The sequence below is a fragment of the Danio aesculapii genome, chromosome 7 (assembly GCF_903798145.1).
Source record: "Danio aesculapii chromosome 7, fDanAes4.1, whole genome shotgun sequence".
Taxonomy (NCBI): domain Eukaryota; kingdom Metazoa; phylum Chordata; class Actinopteri; order Cypriniformes; family Danionidae; genus Danio; species Danio aesculapii.
Genome location: NC_079441.1, coordinates 14,865,975 through 14,891,494, shown reverse-complemented (window position 1 = coordinate 14,891,494; position 25,520 = coordinate 14,865,975). Strand labels below are relative to the sequence as shown.

General features: G+C 33.4%; 1 protein-coding gene across 1 annotated transcript in view; it reads right to left on the bottom strand.

The window, feature by feature from the left end:
* The window catches only part of LOC130231708 (neuron navigator 2-like), a 60,479-nt gene that overhangs the window by 16,154 nt on the left and 18,805 nt on the right, over positions 1 to 25,520 (bottom strand). Inside the window, exons 4-6 of the mRNA XM_056461088.1 lie at positions 8,223 to 8,295; positions 5,042 to 5,249; positions 3,819 to 3,872 (exon numbers count right to left, since the gene is read on the bottom strand). Of these exons, the coding sequence (XP_056317063.1) occupies positions 3,819 to 3,872; positions 5,042 to 5,249; positions 8,223 to 8,295 (335 nt within the window). The remainder of the gene's footprint in view (positions 1 to 3,818; positions 3,873 to 5,041; positions 5,250 to 8,222; positions 8,296 to 25,520) is intronic.

Genomic DNA, 25,520 nt, shown 5'->3' with positions numbered 1-25,520 from the left:
AATCTGCCAATGGGATAAGCAAAATTATCTTATGTCAAAAGGAAAAACAAGATTTTTTTGCTTGTTTTAATGAAAAACTCACTTAATATTGGCATATTCTGTTTGAAAACAAGAAGACAATATGTTTTGCTTGCCTAGAAAATGCTTCTTGATTTTTAAAGAATTTTTAGGTATTTGGACTAGAAACATGACAAAAAAATCTAATTAAGCCTTAAAAGGGATAATTGATGCAAGATTGAAAATGTAAGTATTTACTCACCCCCAAGTGGTTCCAAAGCTTTGAGTTTCTTTCTTCTGTTGAACACTAAAAAGATATTTGGAAGAAAGCTAAAAACTTGTACCCACTGATTACCATTGTAGAAAAAACAAATACTATGGAAGTCAGTGGTTTGAGGTTTCATTTAAAGTATTATTTCATTCAAAGAGGTTCTTCAAAGTATCTTCTTTGAGTTTAACAGAAGACAAAAAGTCACAAAGCTTTGGAACTACCTGATGGTGAGTAAATATTGAGTACATTTAATTTTTTTAGGTTTCAAAATGAAGAAAGACAATCATAAAGGTTTGAGACAAGTAAAGGGTGAGCAAATGATGACAGAATTTTAACTTTTTGGTGAACTGTCACTTTAGGATATTATATAACTATATATATATATATATATATATATATATATATATATATATATATATATATATATATATATATATATATATATATATATATATATATATATATATATATATATATATATATATATACACTATATAATATAGTGTCAGCTTTATTATATATAAATACCCATCAAACATTAAACAGATGCATTTTGTGAGATCATTTACACAACAACAGTGTTCACTGTACTTGTGATGATATTTTGTTGACCTTTCCATCAAGTAATGAAAGCATTAATTCTTTCTTTTTTTTCTTGGTTATGCAAATATCAAACAATCATTCTATTTAATGATTCTCCAGACATTATTGGAATGTTACTTGAAACAGGAAATGCTTTTAAATAATGTTAGCTGAAAGGGTACATTTACAGAACAACAATTTACAAAACAGAAACATTTCCTCTTAGCTTTTTTGAAAACTTTCATATACAAACGTCAAAAAAAGATTGCAAAAACAACTTAAATCTGCTGACGCAAATTATTTTAAGGTACAATTCTCACCATTTAAAAAAAACATTGACTTTTAATTTTAGCTAAAATAAATGCTAATTAGCTGCTTATTAATATTTATAAAGTCAGTAGTTGGGTTTAAGTATTAGAGATGTAGAATAAGATGATGCAGAATAGAGTAATACTCCATAAGCACTAATAAACAGCCAACATCTTAATAATAGGCAGATAAACGCTACTAGTTAATAGTGAGAATTGGTACTTAAACTAAATTTTGATTTAATATTAAGCAAAATATTGCTTAATAAGTTGATAAAAAACTAAGATTACATTTACTGAAGAAACATTTCAGTAAATAGCCAGGAAACCACCTCTGTGATGGAGGTTTGTCATTATAATGTGGTATTTCTCCATCATTCATATCTTTAAGGGTGATTGACAGACAGAGTAATCTCACTAAACAATCAGTCAAGGTAAATGCCACGTCAATGTCATGTAAAATACAGTAACATCTGTCGTGACCTATGCTAATCACATTGCCGTCACTCATTCCCTGATAAAAATGTAAAATAGCTTTTCCCCTCATTTTTTTTTCAACTAAATCATTCATCTCAGACCTGAGGAAGTCTTATATGCAGTTACACTTATCCACCGATAGATGGCAACATTGCGTCGCAAAATAAATAAATTAATAAATAAATAACTAAACAGCGGATTATTAGACTGGTCCAATTTTCATAACGGGAATTTTAAATCAGGTGGCCGAGAGTATTTTTAGAGTAGTTATTTCAAGCCTATTACACAAGTGAGTGAAATGCATTTGCAGCAGGTGACCGAGGGCATGACCGCATCATTCATTCAAAGCAAAATTACAACCTCAAGCTTTCTGTCACACTCCATAGTTAATAATTAATCTGCTACTCCAACAGGCATCACACAGAGTGGGTTATTTTAAAGTTAGCACGGCTCACTGAGCAGACATCTCCGCTGGGACGTGTTTTTGGGTAACGTCTCCTGACAGAGTCCACCTATTCTGTCTAGACCAATATTTTCAAGGAAAGCTTCACCAGATTGGGTCACTTTGTGATTTATGAATTATGCAATTGTTCGTAATTCTTTATTAAATGCAAAAAAGGTCGTATATAGTCATAAATATCTGTGGCTACTGTTATATAGATTTATATTTTATAACACTCGTTCAAGTGCATAAATGCAAAAATGCAGCGTATTATTTAATATAGACACAGTTATTTATGAGACTGTAAAAAAGTGTGTTTAGGATGCAAGGATAAGTATTTTAGAACTCATAATAATGCATAATAATGAAATATACATATACATTCACCGGCCACTTTATTAGGTACATATGTCCAACAGCTCGTTAACACAAATTTCTTTTCAGCCAATCACATGGCAGCAATTCAATGCATTTAGGCATGTAGACATGCTCAAGATCTGCTGCAGTTCTAACCGAGCATCAGAATGTGGAAGAAAGGTGATTTAAGTGACTTTGAACGTGGCATGGTTGTTAGTGCCAGATGGGCTGGTCTGAGTATTTCAGAAACTGCTGATCTACTAGGATTTTCATGCACAACCATATCAAGGGCTTACAGAGAATGGTCCGCAGTTCTGTGGGCGCAATTGCCTTATTGATGCCATAGGTCAGAGGAGAATGGCTGATAGAAAGGCAGCAGTAACTCAAATAACCACTCATTACAACCGAGGTATGCAGAATAGCATCTCTGAATGCACAACACGTCCAACCTTGAGGCGGATGGGTTACAGCAGCAGAAGACCACTCTGGGTGTTACTCCTGTCAGCTAAGAACAGGAAACTGAGGCTACAATTCGCACAGGCTCACCGAAATTGACAATAGAAGATTGAAAAAAATGTTGCCTGGTCTGATGAGTCTCGATTTCTGCTGTGACATTCGGATGGTAGGGTCAGAATTTGGCGTCAACAACATGAAAGTATGGATCCATCCTGCCTTATATCAATGGTTCAGGCTGGTGGTGGTGTTGTAACGTGTGGGGGATATATTCTTGGCACAGTTTGGGCCCATAAGTACCAATTGAGCATTGTGTCAGCACCACATCCTATCTAAGTAATGTTGCTGACCATGTCCATCCCTTTATGACTACAGTGTACCCATCGTCTGATGGCTACTTTCAGCGGGATAACGTGCCATGTCATAAAGCACGAATCATCTCAGTCTGGTTCCTTGAATATGACAATGAGTTCACTGTACTCAAATGGCCCCCACAGTCACCAGAGCTCAATCCAATAGAGCACCTTTGGGTGGAACAGGAGATTCGCATCATGGATGTGCAGCCGACAAATCTGCAACAACTGCCTGATGCTGTCATGTCAATATGGACCAAAATCTCTGAGGAATATTTCCAGTACCTTGTTAAAACAATGTCACGAAGGATTAAGGCAGTTCTGAAGGCAAACTGTCCCAACCCTGTACTACTAAGGTGTACCTAATAAAGTGGCCAGTGAGTGTATATGCCTATAATAATTTAATATTAATACTGGTCAACGCTTGTAATTAAGACATTGTATACCACTTGTAATATTTGCGTTAGTTTCACAAATACATGGGAAGAGTTAGAGCATCATGCAGATATTGAGTGAGGGAGAGTGAGGGACAAGCAGGTTGACTGTAAGGAGAAAACACACGAGAGAGAAAGCGCTACCTAGAAGACTTTTTCTGACCAATGGAAAACTTGAGTTTACTCTGAGAGCCATCCCTAGATCATAAGAGGAGAAACAAGAGAAGAGAGAGAGAGAGAGAGAGATAGAGAGAGAGATAAAGTGAATGAGAGAGAGAGAGAGAGAGAAACATACACAGACAGTGATGACTAACACAACACAAAACTAAGAGAATGAACACACAAATTCCATTTAAACCACAGAGAAAGCATACAATGTCCGATAGATAGATAGATAGATAGATAGATAGATAGATAGATAGATAGATAGATAGATAGATAGATGGATGGATGGATGGATGGATGGATGGATGGATGGATGGATGGATGGATGGATGGATGGATGGATGGATGGTGGATGGATGGATGGATGGATGGATGGATGGATGGATGGATGGATGGATGACAGATGGACGGATGGATGGACGTATGTATGTATGGATGGATGGATGAATGCATGGACGGATTAATGGATGGATGGGATAAAAGGAACGATGGATACATGAATGGATGGATAGGATTGAACAGATGGATGTATGGATTTGTGGCTAGAAGGATGGGATTAGATGGATGGATGGATGGATGTGTGGATGGATGGATGAATGAGAATGGATAAATGGATAGATTGATGGATGGATGGATAGGATTGGCTAGATGGATGGATGATTAATTGAGCAGATGGATGGATGTGTGGATGGATGGATTGATTAACTGGTTGATGGAAATAAATGGATGGATGGATGGATGGATGGATGGATGGATGGATGGATGGATGGATGGAAGGATTGATGGATGGATGGATGGATGGATGAATAGATGGATGATTCATTGGACATGGATGGATGTGTGGATGGATGGATGGATGGATGGATGGATGGATTGATTAACTAGTTGATGAGAATGGATGGATGGATGGATGGATGGATGAATGGATGGATGGATGGATGGATGAATGGATGGATGGATGGATGGATGGATTGATGGATGAGATTGGATAAATGGATAGATTGATGGATGGGAATAGATGCATAGATGGATGACGGATTGAATAGATGGATGAATTAATGGATGGATGAGAATGAATGGATGGATGGATGGATTCATGGATAGTTAATACAATCAACAAACAGAACATCAGATAAGCTAGAATGACAGAGAGAGTGACAGATTGCTAATCAGAAAGCAGGACTGATAGAGTGATGGTTTACCTGGACTGCATGTCTGTCTGTGTTTTGTGTGAGTGTGGCCCATGCGGGGTGGAGATCAGCTGGGCCGGAGCGCTGCTCTGCTGGATTAGAGGAGTGTGTGAGTGTGTGTGCTGTGTGTGTGTCTGTCTGCTCGTCTGCTGCTGCTGCTTGTATCGAGACAGGCTAAAGAAAAGCCCCAAGATGGCTTTCAGATTCCCATTCCGGATCTCTGTGAGGAACAGACAAGAGGTCACTGTTTAGTATAAAATTCTGCTGACACTTTTCTTTCAGAAGAAATTAGTAAGATGCTAATTACTAGCACAGCGATGCATGATGGAGCTGAGCATCTCACTCTTGCTTCTTGAGAATATTCTTTTCAACACATATTGAAACATTAGTTTTAATAACTCATTTCTAATAACTAAGTTGTTTTGTCTTTGCCATGATGACAGCACTTGATATTTTACTAGTTATTTAGCAAGGTACTAGTATTCAGCTTAATGTGCAATTTAAAGGCTTAATTAGGTTAATTGGGTTAACTTTAATTAGGCAAATCATGGGTTTGTTCAGTATACAATTAAAAAAAAGAATAAATTATTACTAAATTGTTAAAATTATAAAGAAAAAAATTAAAAACTGCTTTTATTCCAGCCAAACTAAAACAATAAGACCACGTTTCTCTCTAATTAAACATACAATAATAAATACTCATTTCACTTATTTAAATACTTATCAGTTATTTAAAAAAATCACAATTTCACTGGAAGGCTAATAATATTGTCTTCAACTGTATATTTTGGTGTTAACTATCTCCAGACTGAAGGATAAAAGTTACAAAATGTTTTTATTCTCATAAAAAGACAATAATAACAACATTACGCCTAATCCTATTCCTAACTCAAATTTACTAACCCAGGATTAAGTATGCATATTATTTACGTATCTATTTAGCAGAAACTTTAATTCCAAATCACTTACAAATAAGCAAGGCATTAAAGGGCTAGTTCACCCAAATAATTAAATTTAGCCATTATATACTCACCATTCACTTGTTTAAAACCTTTATGAGTTTTTTCTATTAAAACAAAAGAAGATATTTTGAAGAATGCTGGTCGATGACACCCATTGACTTCCATAGTATTTTTTTTCCTACTATGGAAGTCTATGGGTGCAATCAGCATTCTTCAAAATATCTTTATTTGTGTTCAACAGACGAAAGAAATTCCCAAAGGTTCAAAGCCACATGATACAGAATAAATGAATTCATTTTGGGGTAAACCACGCCTTTAAGCAACATGACATATAGAAGCAATATACACAAGAAGTGCTACTAATAAAAGTTTATGTTATCTTATGCGAAATATAAGCTATACACGGTTTCTGTAGGTTTCATCACGTCAAATTTAAGACTTTTTAAGGTCTTTTAAGACCATCATGAATTAAATTTTAGACTTTCACAGGGCAAAACGCTAAGGATTTTTTGTAATGGACAGAGGAATTTTTTTTTTGCCTCATTAAAATTAAAATTCAGTTTTTCTTAGCCACATATTTCAAATAATGTGTCAAAACAAGCAAACTCTAGTTATATCCATGTCTTTATTACCATAACTTTTATTTTTTTAAGATTATAAAGCTATAATAAACAAAATGTATGCGCAACATAAATGTATGCATAAATACATACTTTTAAAACAAATGTTATTGTAAGGAACCTTTAAACCATACACTCACTGGCCACTTTACTAGGTACACCTGTCCAACTGCTCAACAACGCAAATTTCTAATCAGCCAATCACCTGGCAGCAGCTCAATGAATTTAGGCATGGTCAAGACGATCTTCTGCAGTTAAAACCGAGCATCAGAAAGGGGAAAAAAGGTGATTTGAGTGACTTTGAATGTGGCATGGTTGTTGGTGCCAGACGGGCCAGTCTGAGTATTTCAGAAACTGCTGATCTACTGGGATTTTAACGCACAACCATCTCTAGCCTTTACAGAGAATGGTAAGAAAAAGTGAAAATATTCAGTGAGCTGCAGTTCTGTGGGTGCAAATGCCTTGTTGATGCCTGAGGTCAGAGGAGAATGGCCAGACTGGTTCGAGCTTATTAAAAGACAACAGTAACTCAAATAACCACTCATTACAACCGAGGTATGGAGAATAGCATCTCTGAACGAACAACACTTCCAACCTTGAGGCGGATGGCCTACAGCAGCAGAAGACCACACAAATCTGCAGGAACTGTGTGATGCTATCATGTCAATATGAAGCAAAATCTCTGAGGAATATTTCCAGTACCTTGTTGAATCTATGTCATGAAGGATTAAGGCAGTTCTGAAGACGAAAGGGGGTCCAACGCTGTACTAGTAAGATGTACCTAATAAAGTGGCCGGTGAGCGTATTGCTAAATAGTTAATACATTTTACTTTTGTTAAACCATTTTTTTAAGATAGATTTGTTGGTTGTACGGATTGGGTAGTTTTACAGGGACAAAGGAAAATTAAGATTTGTTGAAAAGTATTTAAGACTTTTTTAGACCCCAAGGACATCCTGCTAAAGTACAGAAGAGGTGAGAAGCAATATTTTTTTAAGACGTAGTCATTATGTCATAATTGACACATTATAACCTACAGTGTGTTAACAACAACACAAAACAAGTGTATTTGAAGCTGTATTATAAAATTACTAAATTAACTAAATAACAAATAAAAAAAAAAATTCAAATCAAATAAATAATAATAATAAACAATTATATTATTTATTTTGATAGTTATTACACTTGAGACTATTTTAAAAATGTATAATAATAATAACAACAATAATAATAGTAACAACAAATTATTACACAATTTTAAGTGGCTGAAGTGTAATAACAAAACAAAATATAAATAACAACAACAATAATAATAATAATAATAATAATAATAATTATTATTATTATTATTATTATTAGTGTTATAATTATGTTGTTTTGTTTGTTATTACACTTGAGACACTTTAAAAGTTAACAACTTTTAAAAAATATATATTATAATAATAATCATAATAATAATAATAATAATAATAAAAAATAATAATAATAATAATAATAATGATAAGTAATAATAATAATAATAATAATAATAATAATATTTTGCACAGTTTTTGACTCGAGTCAGTCAAAATGAAATAAAAAATTTAATAAAAATATTTTTTGCAGTGTTTTACCTTCAGCTGATAGTCCCTGTATGTTCACACCTTTGGCTGCTAGAAAGCTCAGACAAGCATCAATGTTCTCAATCTGGAAAGAGAAAAAGACAGAAATGTAGCTGATAAGCACTGGAGAAATCACAGATCTATAAACAGAAAGCAGTCACTATCACCTGAAACAAACAGGCGTTTAATGTGTCAATGCAGACGCTATTAAGACTGCCTGGCATCTGCAGTATTTCTGAATGAATGCGTGACTGGACATTCCCTCTCTAGTACTCGAGTGCTGTCAGAGAGCATAGATTGGCTGCTCAGTCAAAGCAGTATGCAAAGCCTTCCCTGCCAATCGCTGAGGGCGTCACATTTGCTCTGTTGCTAGGAAACGTTGTCGAGGGCACGACACTGACCCGGCCATATCCCAGAGTCACTCAGTTCAGTGCTGGAGGATTTCTGATTGGCTTAGTTGAGGGTGATGTCATAGGCTACACGTGAAGGTCATGTAGATGCCACTAGGATATACTCAAGTGTTGAGGTTATGCATAATCATGGCTGTATGTGTTCTGTTTGTGCAACTAATGATTTATTCTATTGTTTTCATGCTGTATATTAGCATTTAAATGAATAATATATATATATATATATATATATATATATATATATATATATATATATATATATATATATATATATATATATTATTCTTATATGGGCAATAATCACACAACTATTAGGCTGTACATAAATGCTGTATCATTGTTTTTCAAAACAGCTCTTCACTTTGATAAATATTCTGGACTTTCAAATACTAAAAGTAGCATTAGCCGGTGTTAAAACTGTCCAAATAGCTATCAGAGTATTCACAAATGTTTTAGCTTTTTAAGTGACATCGATATACAAGCGGTATGTGGTCTACAGTGAATTTACTCAATTACAAGTTGTGCATTTGGCATGACCAGTTGGCTCATCATTTAAAGTTGTCTCTATTTGAAAAGCTGACCAGAGGTTTGCCTTTCCTCTAGCGCTTTTCACAGTTTTAAGTTCATCATTGGCAATTTTTCTCTTTATGTTCTATATTGTACATGGCTGGAAATCTCTGTGTGCAAAGGTATCACAGGCGCTTCCACACCGCACACATTAGATCTTATTAAACTTTTATTTTGAAGTTTTTGCTAAAGCAGGCCCAAAGCCCGATGTGCGTGCTAGCCATGATGTAAAAATTGACCCGAAGCCCGGGTCTAGGGGCAAAAATTGTTGGGACCCGACGGGCCCAGGCTTAAATGCAGGGCTCTAACACTCACAATAAAATAATAGTCACACTAAAATGACAAAATGTTTTAAAGTTGAACCAATAGGGTATATGCGGAGCTAGTGTTTCTTCCCATACTGATAACCTTCCAGTGAATGGTTAATATGACTTTTTTCCAATTTATACGGTTCCTTTTACAGCATCGATGTTGTAATGCAAGTAAAATACAATCAGTTAAATAGACTTCAGCATTAGGTTAGTTGCTCAGGCGTGGAACGAGACAAAAAGCCTTTCACTTGCACATGCCCATCAGAATCGACAGCGCAGAAGCTCCATTAAATATACTAAGGGAAAAATAAATGTTCATATTTTAAAGACATGGCAGGGAAAAATGTAATTTAATGCAGTGTTTCTTGTACAATCTGAGACCCACTTTATATCAGATATCACTCAGCCAGTGGAGATCGCTGATTTTTAAAGAAAACAGACCTTAAACACACCGATTTTGTAACGGCATACAGTTCACCGGAAGTGCTTAACCCAGGTTACTGACAAATTAAAAGTCCTTTAGCATACTTCCGCATATACGCTAGAACACAGCAAAAAAAAAAGTTTAACAAAACATTGTTTGGTTTGATATAATGTGTATTACTTAAAGGAAATTAAAATGTTATAGTTTTAAAAACAATGTCAATTATAATATTAATAATAAACCATATTATTATTATTTATTTTGGGAGTTATTATTAGACTTAAGATATTTAAAAATGTATAACAATGGAACAACAACAAAAAAAAACAACAATATTAATAACCAACTATTAAACATTTTTTTTAAGTAGCTCAAGTGCTAAAGTGTAAAACAACAAATAAAAATTTTATTAATATATAATATAATAATAATAAACAATAATATTATTATTTATTTTTTTAGTTATTACTCGAGACACTTTTAAAAATTTATTATAATAATAATAATAGTAACAACAATATTAATAATAACAATAATAAACAGTAATATTACTAATTGTTTTGTTAATTACACTGTTTAAAACAAATAATAATAATAATAATAATAGTATTTATTTTGACACTTAAAAACGTATAATAATAACAACAACAACAACAACAACAACAGCAACAACAAATTATTACACATTTTTAAGTGTCTGAAGCAAAATAACCAAACAAAACAGTAATAACATAAATAATAATAACAATAAAAATAAAACAAATTATTGCACTTTTTTAAAAGTGCTGAAGTGTAACAACAACAAATAATAATAATTATAATTATAATAATTACAATAATTATAATAATTTGTTATTATTATTATTATTGTTGTTATTAATAATTATAATAACAATAATAATAATAATAATAATTATTATTATTATTATTATTATTATTATTATTATTATTATCTTTATTATTAATTTTTAAAAGTGGCTCAAGTGTCCTAACAATATTTGGGAGCACAGTTTAATAAATAGAGCATCGGCCAGATTTAACACTCATGTTGGGCATGAAAGAGCTGGTCATCTGCCATGGGTTAGTCAGCAGCAGTGTCAGTGATGTCAGCCACAGACTCACTGACTAAACCCCAGTTGCTGCCAGCCAACAGTTGCTGGTCTGAAGGGTCAAGGGGAGATCTCGAAATGTGAGGAAAGAATCTGCTCTAGATTCCTCTGACCCTTTGAAGGAAATCACATCCCAGACATCCAGGACTAAAAATAACCTTTCTAAATAAAAATATCTCCCAGAGAGGCACTGAAATCAATCTAGATCCTCTTTCACTATGAATTGAATTGCAAGGGAATAATGTCAATATGAATGCATTAAAATACAGGGTAAAGGGGAAAATTTCATCTTGCATTCACTGATTGTTGTCTTAAGGTCATGCATGACAGCAAACACTACTGTGAATGACATTATCATTACAGCTGCATTACAAACTCAACAGGTCAATAGAAATCAGATCCTACTGGAATAAAAGCAAACAAGTGATCATAGAGCACTAAGCCAAAACCAAACTCTCTACTAGTATCTATGTTTCCACAGCCACAGACATTTACTAGTGGAAAAACATGAATGACAAAGATTCATACTTGTAATAATTAAAATAATTTAATAATCATAATTGTCACAATCACCAGCGATCTAATCCTTACAGATCACTGATAAACTCACAGATCGCACAGAACTACAATCCCCCATTATTTGGACTACAAGATCCAGTCATGCACCACACACTCACACCTGTTTCGTTTTCCCACTGATTGCTAACACACACAGCTGAAGCTGTTCAGAACTGATTACATGGACTTTAAAAGCAGCACAGACACACACCAGTTGCTGAGTCTTGTTATACTGCTTTTGTGAACATTACAACGCGTTTTCCTATCTTTTTCTTGCCTTGTTTCTGACCCTCGCCTTGTTTGTTTGTTTATATAGCCTGCTGCCTGCCTGTACTGACAATTCGCTTCTGTTTTGACCACGTCACTGGATTTGCCATCATACATCTGTTTGCTCCTGATTGCGACCGTTGCTTGCCTGACCATTCTTAATAAACCTGCGTTTGGATCTTCACCCCTGTTGTCAGTGTCCACTTCACATTACAATAATATTTAAGTTAATCTAAATAATACATTAATCTTGACATTTATAATTGTTCTTAATATTAAATATTTTTTATATAAATATTATTTTAAAACTACAACTAATAATAATAATAACAATAAATAATGTATTGTTTATATTATTACAATAATTTATTTATTAATAACTTGAAAAAATTACTATTTATTCAAGTATTTTTATCTTTTAATAATAATTCAAATAGATTTCAAAAATATTTCATAATGATATAAAACAACCCAATACATAAAGAAATATAAAACATAAAATAAAAAAATCTAAATAAAATAAATAAAATAATTAAGTTAATTAAAACTAAAATTAAATAATAATGGTGTTTTAGAAAGCAAATTTTATTTTATAAAAAATACATTTAAACAAAAATGTCTTATAATGTCCACAATTATATATATAAAATCAATTAAAATCAAATATATATATATATATATATATATATATATATATATATATATATATATATATATATATATATATATATATATATATATAAAATCAACTAAAATCAACACTTTGTTTACAAAATATCTGGAAAGAGTTAATACATTACCTTCAAAATTAAATTAAATTAAATTAAATTAAATTAAATTAAATTAAATTAAATTAAATTAAATTAAATTAAATTAAATTAAATTAAATTAAATTAAATTAAATTAAATTAAGGTGTTTTAGTATGTAAATATTTAATATTTTATAAAAAATCTATTTAAATTTAAATATCTAAAAAAAATATATTAATTAATAAAAAAATTTGAACAGCATATCTGGAAGGAGTTTATACATTATCTTCAAAATAAAATAAAATTAAATAAAATTAATAATAATGTTTTATATATATATATATATACATATATGTAAATTTTATCTTATAAAAAAATGATTTAAATAAAAATGTCTTAAAATATCCAAAATGAAAAAAAAAATTTATTAATAAAAAAAATCTAAACAGCATATCTGGAAAGAGTTTATACATTACCTTCAAAATAAAATAAAATAAATTAAATTAATAATAATAGTGTTTTAATGTGTAAATTGTATCTTATAAAAACAGATTTAAATAAAAATGTCTCAAAATATCCAAAATTGAAAATAATTAATTCATAAAAAATATTAAACACCATATCTGTAAATAGCTCACCAAATGACCAAACTAATTATTTACTATTCACTTACAACAAAATCAATTTCATTAGTTAAGAAGTTAGCATGTTGCTAAGCTAATTTCCCAATACTCTAAAATGCATAAACAGTCATATTAAGAACCGATAAAAGAGTATAATGCCTCCAGAAAAAACTTTGAATAACTAAAAATACAGTCTTGAAACCATAATAAAAACATTACAAACACAACTCAGCATTCTTTCCATAACAGAGAAACCATTACTCATCTTTGAAAATCATACTGTCAGTTCTTTCCATATAATGACCACACACGCATCTCTATGGGTGTCAAATTATGCACAACCCTTATCAGATACACCAATACAAAACCGTTATGTTCTTATCTAACTCTCTCTATTCCAGAAGAATCCCTTCAAAAATCAATCCAGCAAGTCTGTAAGGAAACAAGAGACCCGTACCTGAACACACAGGGCTTTTTTTTGCTTCTCATATCGCTGAATGTCACCTGTGAGAGACTGCAGGAGTCAATCTGTTTAACACGACAGCACAGAAACGCCTGCTTAACAAACACACACACACACACACACACACACACACACACACACACACGACTATTGTCTGTCTCAAGCACATAAACATGCTTAAACACACACATGTGAACATATCCCGGATACATTCCTGCTTCATGAGACTGCTCTCTCTCATTATCTGTCTTTTTTCTTCTCTGTCATTATATTTTTCATCACTACTGGTTACCTAATAAAAAAGCAACTTCTTATGTGTGAGAGAGAGAGAGAGAGAGAGAGAGAGAGAGAGAGAGAGAGAGAGAGAGAGAGAGAGAGAGAGAGAGAGAGAGAGATATGCACTTACACAAATATTAACAGCAGACCATTGTGTAAACAAATATATAAAAAATTGCTGATCAGCAATAATCACACACAAAAGGCTCTTTAAGTCACCCGTATTACTTTTCACACTTTACAAAATCATCTTTTATTACTTTATTATAATTGAAATCGATTAAAATTCTGGATTTAACAGTTTAAAAATACAGTATTTCAATAATTTACAATTCAATGTAAAAAATACAGCACTTCAGTCATCATTTTGTTCCATTCTTGTGCTATAAACTGCCATTTTGGAATGTCCTAGAACAAAATGAAACAGTAGACAGTAGCTATGTTTCCATCCACCCATTTGTATGTGAATTTTGGATAAAAAAAACGTATGTGCATAACTATGTAGGAGAAACGTTTTTACAGAATAAATTCCAGTCTGCACATTAAAAAAGTCATGTGATTTTGCTCTAAGAGATGATATGATGATAAAAACGTGTGTGAATGGATAAACCAGCACGCTGAGCACACTGTAAAACATCTTTAATGTTATTTTAGTCATTCTAAAACGCCTTAACCCCTTCAGTATTAGTGTTATTATATTATTAATGACCTCCAGAATTGTCAAGAGTGTCTGTGCTCTGCGTCTCACACCTTCAAATGCCACCACGCATTCAATTCATTGTCTTCTGAGGCGCAAGTCATTTATTAAATAAAGAAAAGATTGATGCAGCTTCTTCCACTGCAGTAAATTCCAATTTTACTGTTGATATTTGGCACCACTTTTTTGTTTTTTTTTTGTTTTCTTTGATTCATTGGATGGAAACGCTGCTTTATTCGCACATCTTTTATGGTTTATTCCAGTTTTGAGCATAAATTTAATTTGCATTTTTGGATGGAAACATAGCTATTTTTTACTTTCCACTAAATAATCATAAAAAAAACATTGAAAAATACTCATTAAAACCTTTGAGAGAGAGAACATAACACACACGCATGCACAGAATTGAGTCGACAACTCAAGCAGTTATTGCTAGATGTATTTTCCTCACCTCTTATTGTTTTAGTTTGCATTTTATGTACAGCACTTTGATCAGCCCTATCTGTTTTGAAAGTGTTCTGTAAATTGAATAAACTTAAAGAGCCCCTATTTTGCATTATAAAAGGTCATATTTAAACCTAACCCCAAGTAATAATGACACACATTCAGTATTAATCCACAGTGGCAAAAGTTAAACTATTTTGAAAATTGACCGTGTGTGAGGAACAGCTGATGGTGGCCATAGCAAAGGCAAACAGCAGAGGATCACAAGTTCAGAAACGCATTTGAATTGGTAAAGGAAGAAGCACGCGTCACGTTTCCAACATGGTTTTGGACACACTATGTGAATAGCTCTATAAAGATTTAACCTGAGAGATACAGTACAAGCACTGATCTATAACAGATACGTGATTACAAGTCGCACAGGGCGATTACAACTTAAACACACAATTAAACACATATTTCGCAAACTACACAAAACAAGGCAACAATTTTAATCACAACTACATGTTATGATCCGGAGATCATAGACAAAACCGGTCCATTTGAACTGTAACAGTTACTGACAAAGTCCCTGTCAAAGTCTGACAAAGTCCCATACATAATAGTCTCTGCTGTTACTTCCTTTAATAGCAAATGGCCGACGAATCCCAAGTTCCAGAGTTGGTTCAGAAAAAGCAGAAAAATGACAGTAACAAACACAGCACTGTAGGCTATACCGTGGTACTGTTGTGAAAATGAACTTTAACCCTTTATTCCCCGCAGCCAAATCTCCATCAGTTATGATTAGTCCCATGATCCCCTGCGTTCTGCTAGTGTCTAAAGGGAAAGGCTCGTTCATGTTTTACCGGATCTGGCACTACATATTTGGTGATGTACCGTATCAACGTCGATGCGTTCAGGCTAAAGATCTGAACTCAACACTATTCATTTATTCGACTCAGAGTCGACTATTTTGTTAAAGAATCAATAGTTTTCAACACAGTGAACGGTGCACTTTCAGATTTAAACCTCAGCTGGATGTTTTCATTCACTTTGAGCTGTGTTACACACTGCGAGGAAGCTCATTTTTAAAAACCCATAATTGGGGCTCTTTAAACTTAATTTAGTGCAGCCTTACTCTATATGAACAAACTGAATGACCGCAATGGCCATTCTAGTACTTATAGAATTCTGGCATTTCGAGTATTAACCCAAACTTCTGTAAACGATAAAAAATAATGCATCTTGCTCAACTTGACTTTCATTCATCAATTAAGAACTCCATTGAAGAAAGTCAAAAACAACAAATGTTTAAGAGAAAACAGAGGCAGTGACAGACACCTCTGCAGAAGAATGTGGTTTGTTATGATTTCTTCCACATCCTGAGCACAAAGCAAAAAAAGCCTCCTGTGACGACTGACACACAACCAAATTAAATTAGCATGCCAATCATTTTTTCCTTTTAACTAAAACAATAAAAGAAAAGTATTTGGTAAAACACTTTATGCATGCATATGTGCCAAATTCTGTTTCAAGGAACACACAACTCCTAAATGTAAAAAATAAACATGATATGCATTCATAAGCAGAAACTGTTCAGTCAAGCCATAAAGAGAGGGAATGTTGAAAAATGTTTAACTCTTCTTTATACCTTTCTGTCCTCAAATAAATTTATTTCTGCAAAAAATCATGTTGGCTACTTAACTTACTTCATCCTAATTTATAACTTAGCTGAGGCAAGTGTCTTTGTGTCAATATACAGCACTGGAGTGGTGTAATAGAGTTACGACACTGAGATTTCCTGGGTGTTTTGACAGTCTTGTGTCAACAACCCTTGACATGAAATTGTGAGCAGTTTGCTTTGCTTTGTCTGCACTGCTGGTAGGAGATGCTCTAAACGACATCAGACAAAACCAGCAGGTGTAAAAACAGTCTGATGCTAAACCGGCTATCGAATGAACACAAAATATCAAGGGGGGGAAGAGATATAGTGCTTTAGTGGAAACTACAGTGTAGTAGGCCACATTTATTACAGTCAGTTTTTTAATTATTAATTACATTTTTTTAATTGTTAAATACTTATTTATTAAATATTTATTATTACTTATTGTATGTAGTTTCAAATGAAATTATTACTCCAGTCATTATTGTTTTTATTACTATTAATAATAATAATAATAATATTAATAATAATAATAATAATAATAATAATAATAATAATAATAATAATAATAATAATAATAATAATAATAATAATAATTTCAATAATAATATTTATTATTAGAGTGATATCTGAAGGATCATGTGACTCTGAACACTGGAGTAATGAAGCTGAAAATTCATCTTTAAAATCCCTGAATAAATTATTAAATAAAATAATAATCTACTTTTCAACAGTTCTTTTATAGTGCAATAACATTTCACAATTTTACAATTTGTACTGTATCTTTGATTAATAAATGCAGCCTTGGTTAGAAAGAGAAGCTTATTTAAAACATTAAAAAATTCTACTGACCCCAAACTATTGACAGTGCTGTAAGTATTTTACATTTTGTCAGTTTAGTAGCTAATTCAATAATATGAATGAGTTCATTCATATGAAAATGTACGATTTTTAAAAGGCGTGGCACCCAACCCCATCCCTAAACCCAACTGTCATTGGGGGATAAGCAAATCTGACTAAGTTGAATGAATGAGAACGTACGAATTCATACGAATTAGCCACCAGATCAAAAAGTTTCAAATTATCGTGAGATTGTGTTGTATATAGCTATAAATTAGTGCTGGGCAAATATAAATTGCGATTAATCGCATCCAAAAAAAGTTTGTTTTGAGATAATGTATGTGTTTATTATATATATATATATATATATATATATATATATATATATATATATATATATATATATATATATATATATATATATATATATATATATATATATATTATACATTAATATATATATACACGTGTATATATGATCATATATACGTGTGTGTGTGTGTGTGTGTGTGTGTGTGTGTGTGTGTGCGTGCGTGCATGCGTGTGTGTGTGTGTGACACATAGAAACAAAACTATAAGCAACAATTTTGTAACATATATATTTAAATGTTAAAAATTTTTATGTAATTTGTATCATAATAAACATAATGAACACATACTTAAATTATGCCAAAACAAGCTTTTATTTTGGATGCGGTTATTCGCAATTTCAGGTATTAAGAAAATTGTAGATGGTGCCCTCTAGTGGATTTGTTATCTGAAATGTACAACAAAACATACGCGGATCAACGTATTTCAGGTTTTGCAAAAAAATAAAATAATTAAATAATAATAATAATAATAATAATAATAATCATCATCATAATAATAATATAGAGCCATCTAGTTGATTTGTCATCTCAAAAGTGCAACAAAACATCCACAGAGCAACATATTTCACGATTCAGGCGATTTCAGGTTTTAGAAAAAGTGTAGAGAGCACCCTCTAGTGGACCTGTTATTTCAAATGTACAACAAAACATAACCAAAGCAAAGTATTTCAGGTTTTTCCAAAAAAATAATAATAATAAATACTCAAAACTAGACAGCGCCATCTAGTTGATTTGTTATCTGAAATGTGCAACAAAACATCCACAGTGCAACATATTTTACATTTTGGCTATTAATCGTGATTTCAGGTATTGGGTGAAATGTAGTCTAGTGCACTAGTCATCTGAAATGTACTTCGCTCCATAGACTTCCATTCATTTGCATGTTTCTGCATTCAAAAGTTCAAGTTCGGTGAACACTGACCTGCAAAATCACAGTACAGGATTGCATGATCCAATAGAAGATCAAAACGTGACCTCTCTGTACAGAAATGTAAAATATAAAGCAATCGCTTGCTTTTTAAATGTCTAATCATCTTGCTTCATGCATTACTGGCCTGTGCATGTACCACATTGTAAACTGAGCACTCAAAATCAATTCAAAAAAGTGTGCACACACTTAACTGCATCATTATTCTGGTCCTTGAAAGCTATTGTGGCAAATTTATTCAAATTCTTCTCCTTAGTTTACACTATAAGCCAAAACCCCTCCATTGATAAGCTTAATGTGTTTACATATTTAACTATCTGAATGCTGAGGTTAAGTATCATGTCAGCAATTAGCGTTAACAGCTGTATTTTTTTCTGCCGAATGCATGTTTATTCCAATCAACACAAGTGCTTTAGGTCCAGCATAATCTGTTGCTGGAGGCCCATTCACTGAGCGATTGTGCAAGTCCTGCTTTTGATAAAAACACACAATGATGATATTTGCATAATGGCTTTGCTTGCACCTGCTTCCAGCAGAGATTTGCTTTGCTTTCAAACACACACACACACAAACAAACACACACACATGCTGAAATTCAAACCAAGAGTGACTCACATACAGGAAAACGGCATTGAGATGCATAAATTCAGAAAGCCTGCGGAGAAGCTCATACAGTGAACACCGACTGAGTTTCAAAGGGAAAGAAACTCCAGTATTCAACCAAACTGAGCAAAGAAAATGGGAACACAAAGGCTGTGTGTCTAAAAGTAGTAAATTACACTGCAATTTGCTGCTAAGGGGACAGAGTTAATTGATGGAAGCGGAGAAAGAGGAAGAGATAGTGTAAAAAGAGAGATCAGCTCCTGTGGCTTGACAATCAGACCCCTGCTATTCAACTAAACCACAAACCCTCGAATCTTGCACATCTTAAAAGGCCAGCGCAGTCATGCTGTTTTACCAGAAAAACTTTCTTTGTGTAGGTGGTCGATCTTTATTAAATGAGAACTAGTTCTGAAAGTCATCACGTAATCTAAACTGTCATGCATCAATAGATGTGGATAAACACTGATCTGTTAAAACCTGAACAAGTGTCTGGTGCTTTATGTTGGCGCAGTGTAAATTTGCCACAAGACATTTTTCCATGTGTTCATTTCCTCTGGAACAGGAAGATAGGGTGGGGTGTACAAAGCAGTCCCTCCCCATTCAGATTCTAGTGAGCATTTGATTGGACAGAATTTCTGAAGAAAAGCTGAAGTGCAGAGTGAGGTCTGCAAAAACCCTGATCCAAACTGAATGCAGAGAGAAACTAATTCTGGATTGACACCATATAGTCAACCCAGGCTCATTCTGAAAACGTACATCTATATACATTTCTGAAGAGCGCCAAATACGTCTCAGGAGCTATGTTTTTTTTTAAGTTTTTGTTTTATCGAATTCACCAGGGGCCGCTATGTATGCTTTTTAAGATCTTGAATTTCTCGTGCAACTGCCATTCACACCTGCTCTTCTCGCCTAAATACACCAGAGGCCCGCTGTCCACTGACTGACTGACCGACTGACCCACCCACCCCCTTCTCTAAGACCAAACGATAGTGTTTTCAAAAGCACCAATTGACCAGCGCCCACCCACTTTTCTAAACCAAACTGACAGTGTTTTCAAAAGCAATACAGAACATGAAAAGCCCTCGTGGCAGCCTGATTTTTACCACACTTTCAGATTTAAACACATTCTCACCCAGTTATTAACTTGTTTATTTTATTATTTGGGGTTTGTTTTTGTTTGACCTGTTTTCTGGAACCATTTTTTGCCGGACTCGAACCCCATCATCACAGTCAACTCCACTCTGCATCTCAAATCCTCTGACATACGCTGAGAGCTTCTGGGCAAACTGGTAACAATGGAAAAGCCGTCCGCACTGAGGCTGGTAATTGCGAAAAGGTGCGGCGTCATACAGCTCCCATACTACGTTCATTTTAAAGATGAAATGCAGCCATGCCTTCCTCTGGTTACATAATTAATGCTTTCCAGAAATGTATATAGGGGCACATTTTCAGAATGAGCCTTTGTTGTAAATAGTATTCAAGTATTCATGGTAGATTTTACAAACAAAGTCGATTACATGTAGATTACATACAAATTCAATGCAAATGCGAAAATAGAGTCGAATTTCAGCCAGCTAGCATGGATAATGTGGAATGCACAAAATCCACCTCAATCAAGTTTTTCACACAACTTAAATTTCAAATTGTAAAATTCACGTGAGGCAAAAAACATCCCATGAGTAATCTAGAGCAAGTGACGCAATGTCCTGCATTTGCTGTGAACCAATCATTTTTGAATGAGTATCTTCTAAATGTGAAATCTGTTTGCTAGCAATAGAATAGAATAAAATAGAATTGAATGCCAGCATATAGACAATCTTAAGGCTAACAGATTGAATTTCCAAAAATTCAGAGCAGCCGCTTTTTTGATGAATCAAAACACCTAAGTCAGAGTGGTTACTGACTCATTTCTGCCAAACAGTTGGGGACTACAAAATAGGCATATAATTATAAGTGCGGTGGTGAGAAAACAGCATTTAAGAAAGCTCTGAGGTTACATGCCTCAAAGTAATTAAATATTTTGTGTAAAAGATCCTTTCACAAAAAAATAAAAATAACTTTGTGTTTAGTAAGTTAGAATGATTTCTGAACGTTCGTGTGACATTGAAAACTGGAACTAGGATTCTGAAATTCAGTTTTGCCATCACAGAAATAAACCAAATGTTACATTATTCATTCATTTTCCTTTGGCTTCCTTTCCCTTCAGGGGTCACAACAGCGGAATGAACCAGCAACATATCCAGCATATGTTTTACACAGCGAATGCCCTTCCAGCTGCAACCCAGTACTGGGAAACATCCATACACACTCGTTCACACTCATACACTACGGCCAATTTAGTTTCTTTAATTTACCTATAGCGCATGTCTTTGGACTGTGGGGGAAACCGGAGGAAACCCACACAAACAGCCGGGACTCAAACCAGTGACTTTCTTGCTGTCCGGCGACAGTGCTAATCCCTGAGCCACCATGTCACCCATTTTAGAATATGTTACAATAAAACTGTTCATTCTAAATTGTAATAATAGTTCAGTAATTTTACATTTTAATAATATTACTTTATTTTGTATCAAATTAACGCAGCATATGCGAGCATAGAGTATATGAAACTTAAAACAATAAAACAATTTTTCCAACAGAGAGTATATCTGTTCTTTTTCCAACTATACGAGAATCATCTTAAGGCTGTGTGTCTTTGAATGTTTTTTATTTTTACACGCTGAGCATTTGTTTACTATTGTCAGTGTCCATCAGTGCCACTTTTGAGCTAGCCATCCAATCACAGTGGAGAAGAGGCGGGAAAAATCATGCAAGTGTCAACAAACAATCTGTTAAAGACTTTTAACTTGTAACACTAGTGACGGTTGGGGTTGGGGTGGGGGTAGGCTTTAAAAAATAAAATTTATTGGGTAATTTAATAGATAACATAAATAATACTCGGTACAACTACTGTTTTTACCTTACGGTGATGGTTTGGTTTAGGGTTGGGGTGGGGGTAGACGTTAATAAAATACAATAAATCGGAAATGTAATAAATAATACAAATTAGTCTTGTTAACCTCCGACCGCAAAAGTATCCGATATAGCAACAACCCTCATATGTATAGTCTATTCGTTTTCATCTCCTTATTTAATATTTGGTTTATGCACTGTTAATATTTGGTTTATGCACTGATATATGCACTGTTTAATAAATGTGCACAATACATACATGTAATCAAGTAAACTTAAAAACATACAGCTGATTTAATTGTTGTTTATACATCACACAACTGTGCTATACAGGATTACTTATAACAACAATGTAATTGTGACATAAAATACTGTGTGTTTCATATTTACATTTAATGTGGTTCTTTTCTATCATACAATACTTTGTGCTGTGTTACTATTCAAGTGTGTTCCTTTTTTGCTCTGACAGTTTAGCTATGTTTTCTATGGTTATGTTTACTTTGTTATTTGTTATTTTGTGTATAGTGTTAAGCAGGAAAAAAAACTGTACTGTATTTATTTATAAAAGATTTTGTGCAGCTGTTATTTTTTGTGCAGCTGTTTATTCGTAAACAGGGAGGAAAACCCCTGTGTTTGAATTATATTTTGCTCTAAGTTTTAATAAAGGCTTTAACTTTCAAGTAACCATTTATGGGAAAATGCCGGATATTTATCGTCTACCATCCTTCCTCCTAAAAATACCGGGATATGATTTTTTTGCCCATATCGCCCAGCCCTAGAACCTAGTACTCATTGAAAATAGTTTTCCTTACATAAAGTTGAAGTCACAATTATTAGTTTAATTATTACTCATGTTTTTTTTCCTTTTTCAAATGTTTCCCAAACCACGATTAACAGAGCAAGGCATTTTTCTAAGTATTTCCTATAATATTTTTAGAAAGTCTTATTTGTTCCTTATTTGTAACCTAATTAATGTAGTTAAACCAATTGCAACAATCCAATAATGTTCAAAAACTAATCCTAATGAGTACTTTTAACTTAATCCATTTGAGTAAACAAAGCAATATGAGCACAGTACAACCCAATGAATGAAGAGAACTCAAACCAACTGAGTACTGTAAAACCCAATAAGTTAAGGCAACTCAACCATTTAAGGAAACCGATTGCGACAAACCATTTGGGTTTAACTAATCTATATGAGTTCTGTGAACTTACTTCATTTAAGTTGAAGTAATGAGGTATTTAATTAACTCATTACCTTCAACACTGAGTTCAAAACTCTTTTCAAATGAGTAGAATTAACTTTCAGTATATTTTGAGTTAACTACAGTCATTTCATTAAATAAAGTTGACTGTTGGGTTTTACTGTGTAGTATCTTAAAAAATATCTATTAAAATATGATGTACAGTCATCATGACAAAGATCAGTTATTAGAAATCAGTTGTTAGAAATCAGTTATTAAATCTATCATGTTTAGAAATCTATTGAAAAAATCGTCATTCCGTTAAACAGAAATTGGTGGGACAAAATATACAGGGGGGCTAATAATTCAGCAGGGCTAAGTAGTTTTCTTTGTAAAAGTACTAAAACTGTAATCCTCTTTCCGTCCTTATCAACTACATTAACCTTGTCTTTCCATTAAATATTACTGGCCAAAGACCGCAGCCCACCAACCTCCATTCCCAAATACACTGAATTCAGCTGGGTTTCATCACTGTCAAAACAAAAGCAATACCTCAACAGACCACCATTACAACCGAACCCTCTAATAACAACAAAAAAACACACGTAAAAGACCTCATTGATCAGTCTACCCTTAAAAAAAGCCCTTTGAAAAGAATTCCTTTGTTCCATGCAATCAGGCCTGACAGCCGCCTTTGTAACTGAGACAAGTCCAAAGCAACCGCTGCCTCTGGATCATGTGTGATACTGCACTCAGCGATACTCAGACCTCTAGAGTTTGTTTTGCTTAGCTCTGGCTTGGCTTGAATAACTCTTTATGTCTATAATCTGGCTTGTGCTCCCTCCAAACCTATACATTTGATGATGGTTTTGAAACTTTTTTTTAAGTTTCTGCCAAACTACCCCCCTTAAACCAGATGTTTATAAAGAGGGACCACAAGAGGAGCAAAAATAACAGCATTAAAGTGCAAGTCCATACTGTAAGCCAAGCATGCTGTGAGAAAGTGCTTGTGAACATCCAACGTATTAGTGTTTGCCTGGACAAATATAGCAGTAGTGGTAAATGTAAATGCAATGCTCTATAACAGGGGTGCCCAAACTATTTCGTATGAAGGGCCAAAAACCTAATATCATTGAGAGCCGTGGGCCGAAGATACACATACCAAACTAAACTACAAAACATAATCACATTTATAATACAGTGGAGTTCAATGCTGAATACCATAGTCAAGCAGAATCTGCCTTTGCCTTGATTCACTCACCAAAGTCTCTGCATTATCCTCTATCTGTCATACATACATTTTAAACAAAATCTGATTCATTCACACCATTTACATTGAAACATTTAATGTTAGATACATTTTTTGAAGCTTAACAATTAAATAAACAAATAAAAAGGTACATTAAATTTAAAATGACAGACTCTAAATCATTTTCAGATAGGATGGCGGGCCAAATCAAAAGTTATCATTGGCCAACTTTGGCCCACGGGCCCTAGTTTGGGCATCTCTGGTCTACAATATACTGTATATCCAGGGATTGATGTTTACTTTTTTGATCACCAGCCACTGTGGCTAGCAGATTTCCAACATTACTAACCACTCGCCATTTTCACTAGCCACAATTTTGTTGTTGGGAAAATATATTTTATTTGCATAAATTTGACTTTGACATGCTAAAATTACTTGATTTAGACTTGAGTAGTGGTTTCATAGTGTCACGCTGCAATTAGTTTTTATTTCACATGACATTTCCGTGCTCAAAATGAAGGATTTAGCGAATGTATCCACACCAAAAATTAATAAATAATTATTTCTAAGCCACAAATTAATGCGTCAAAACAAGCAAAATATACCTGTATACATGCGCTTTTTAATTCATTTAATTTTTTA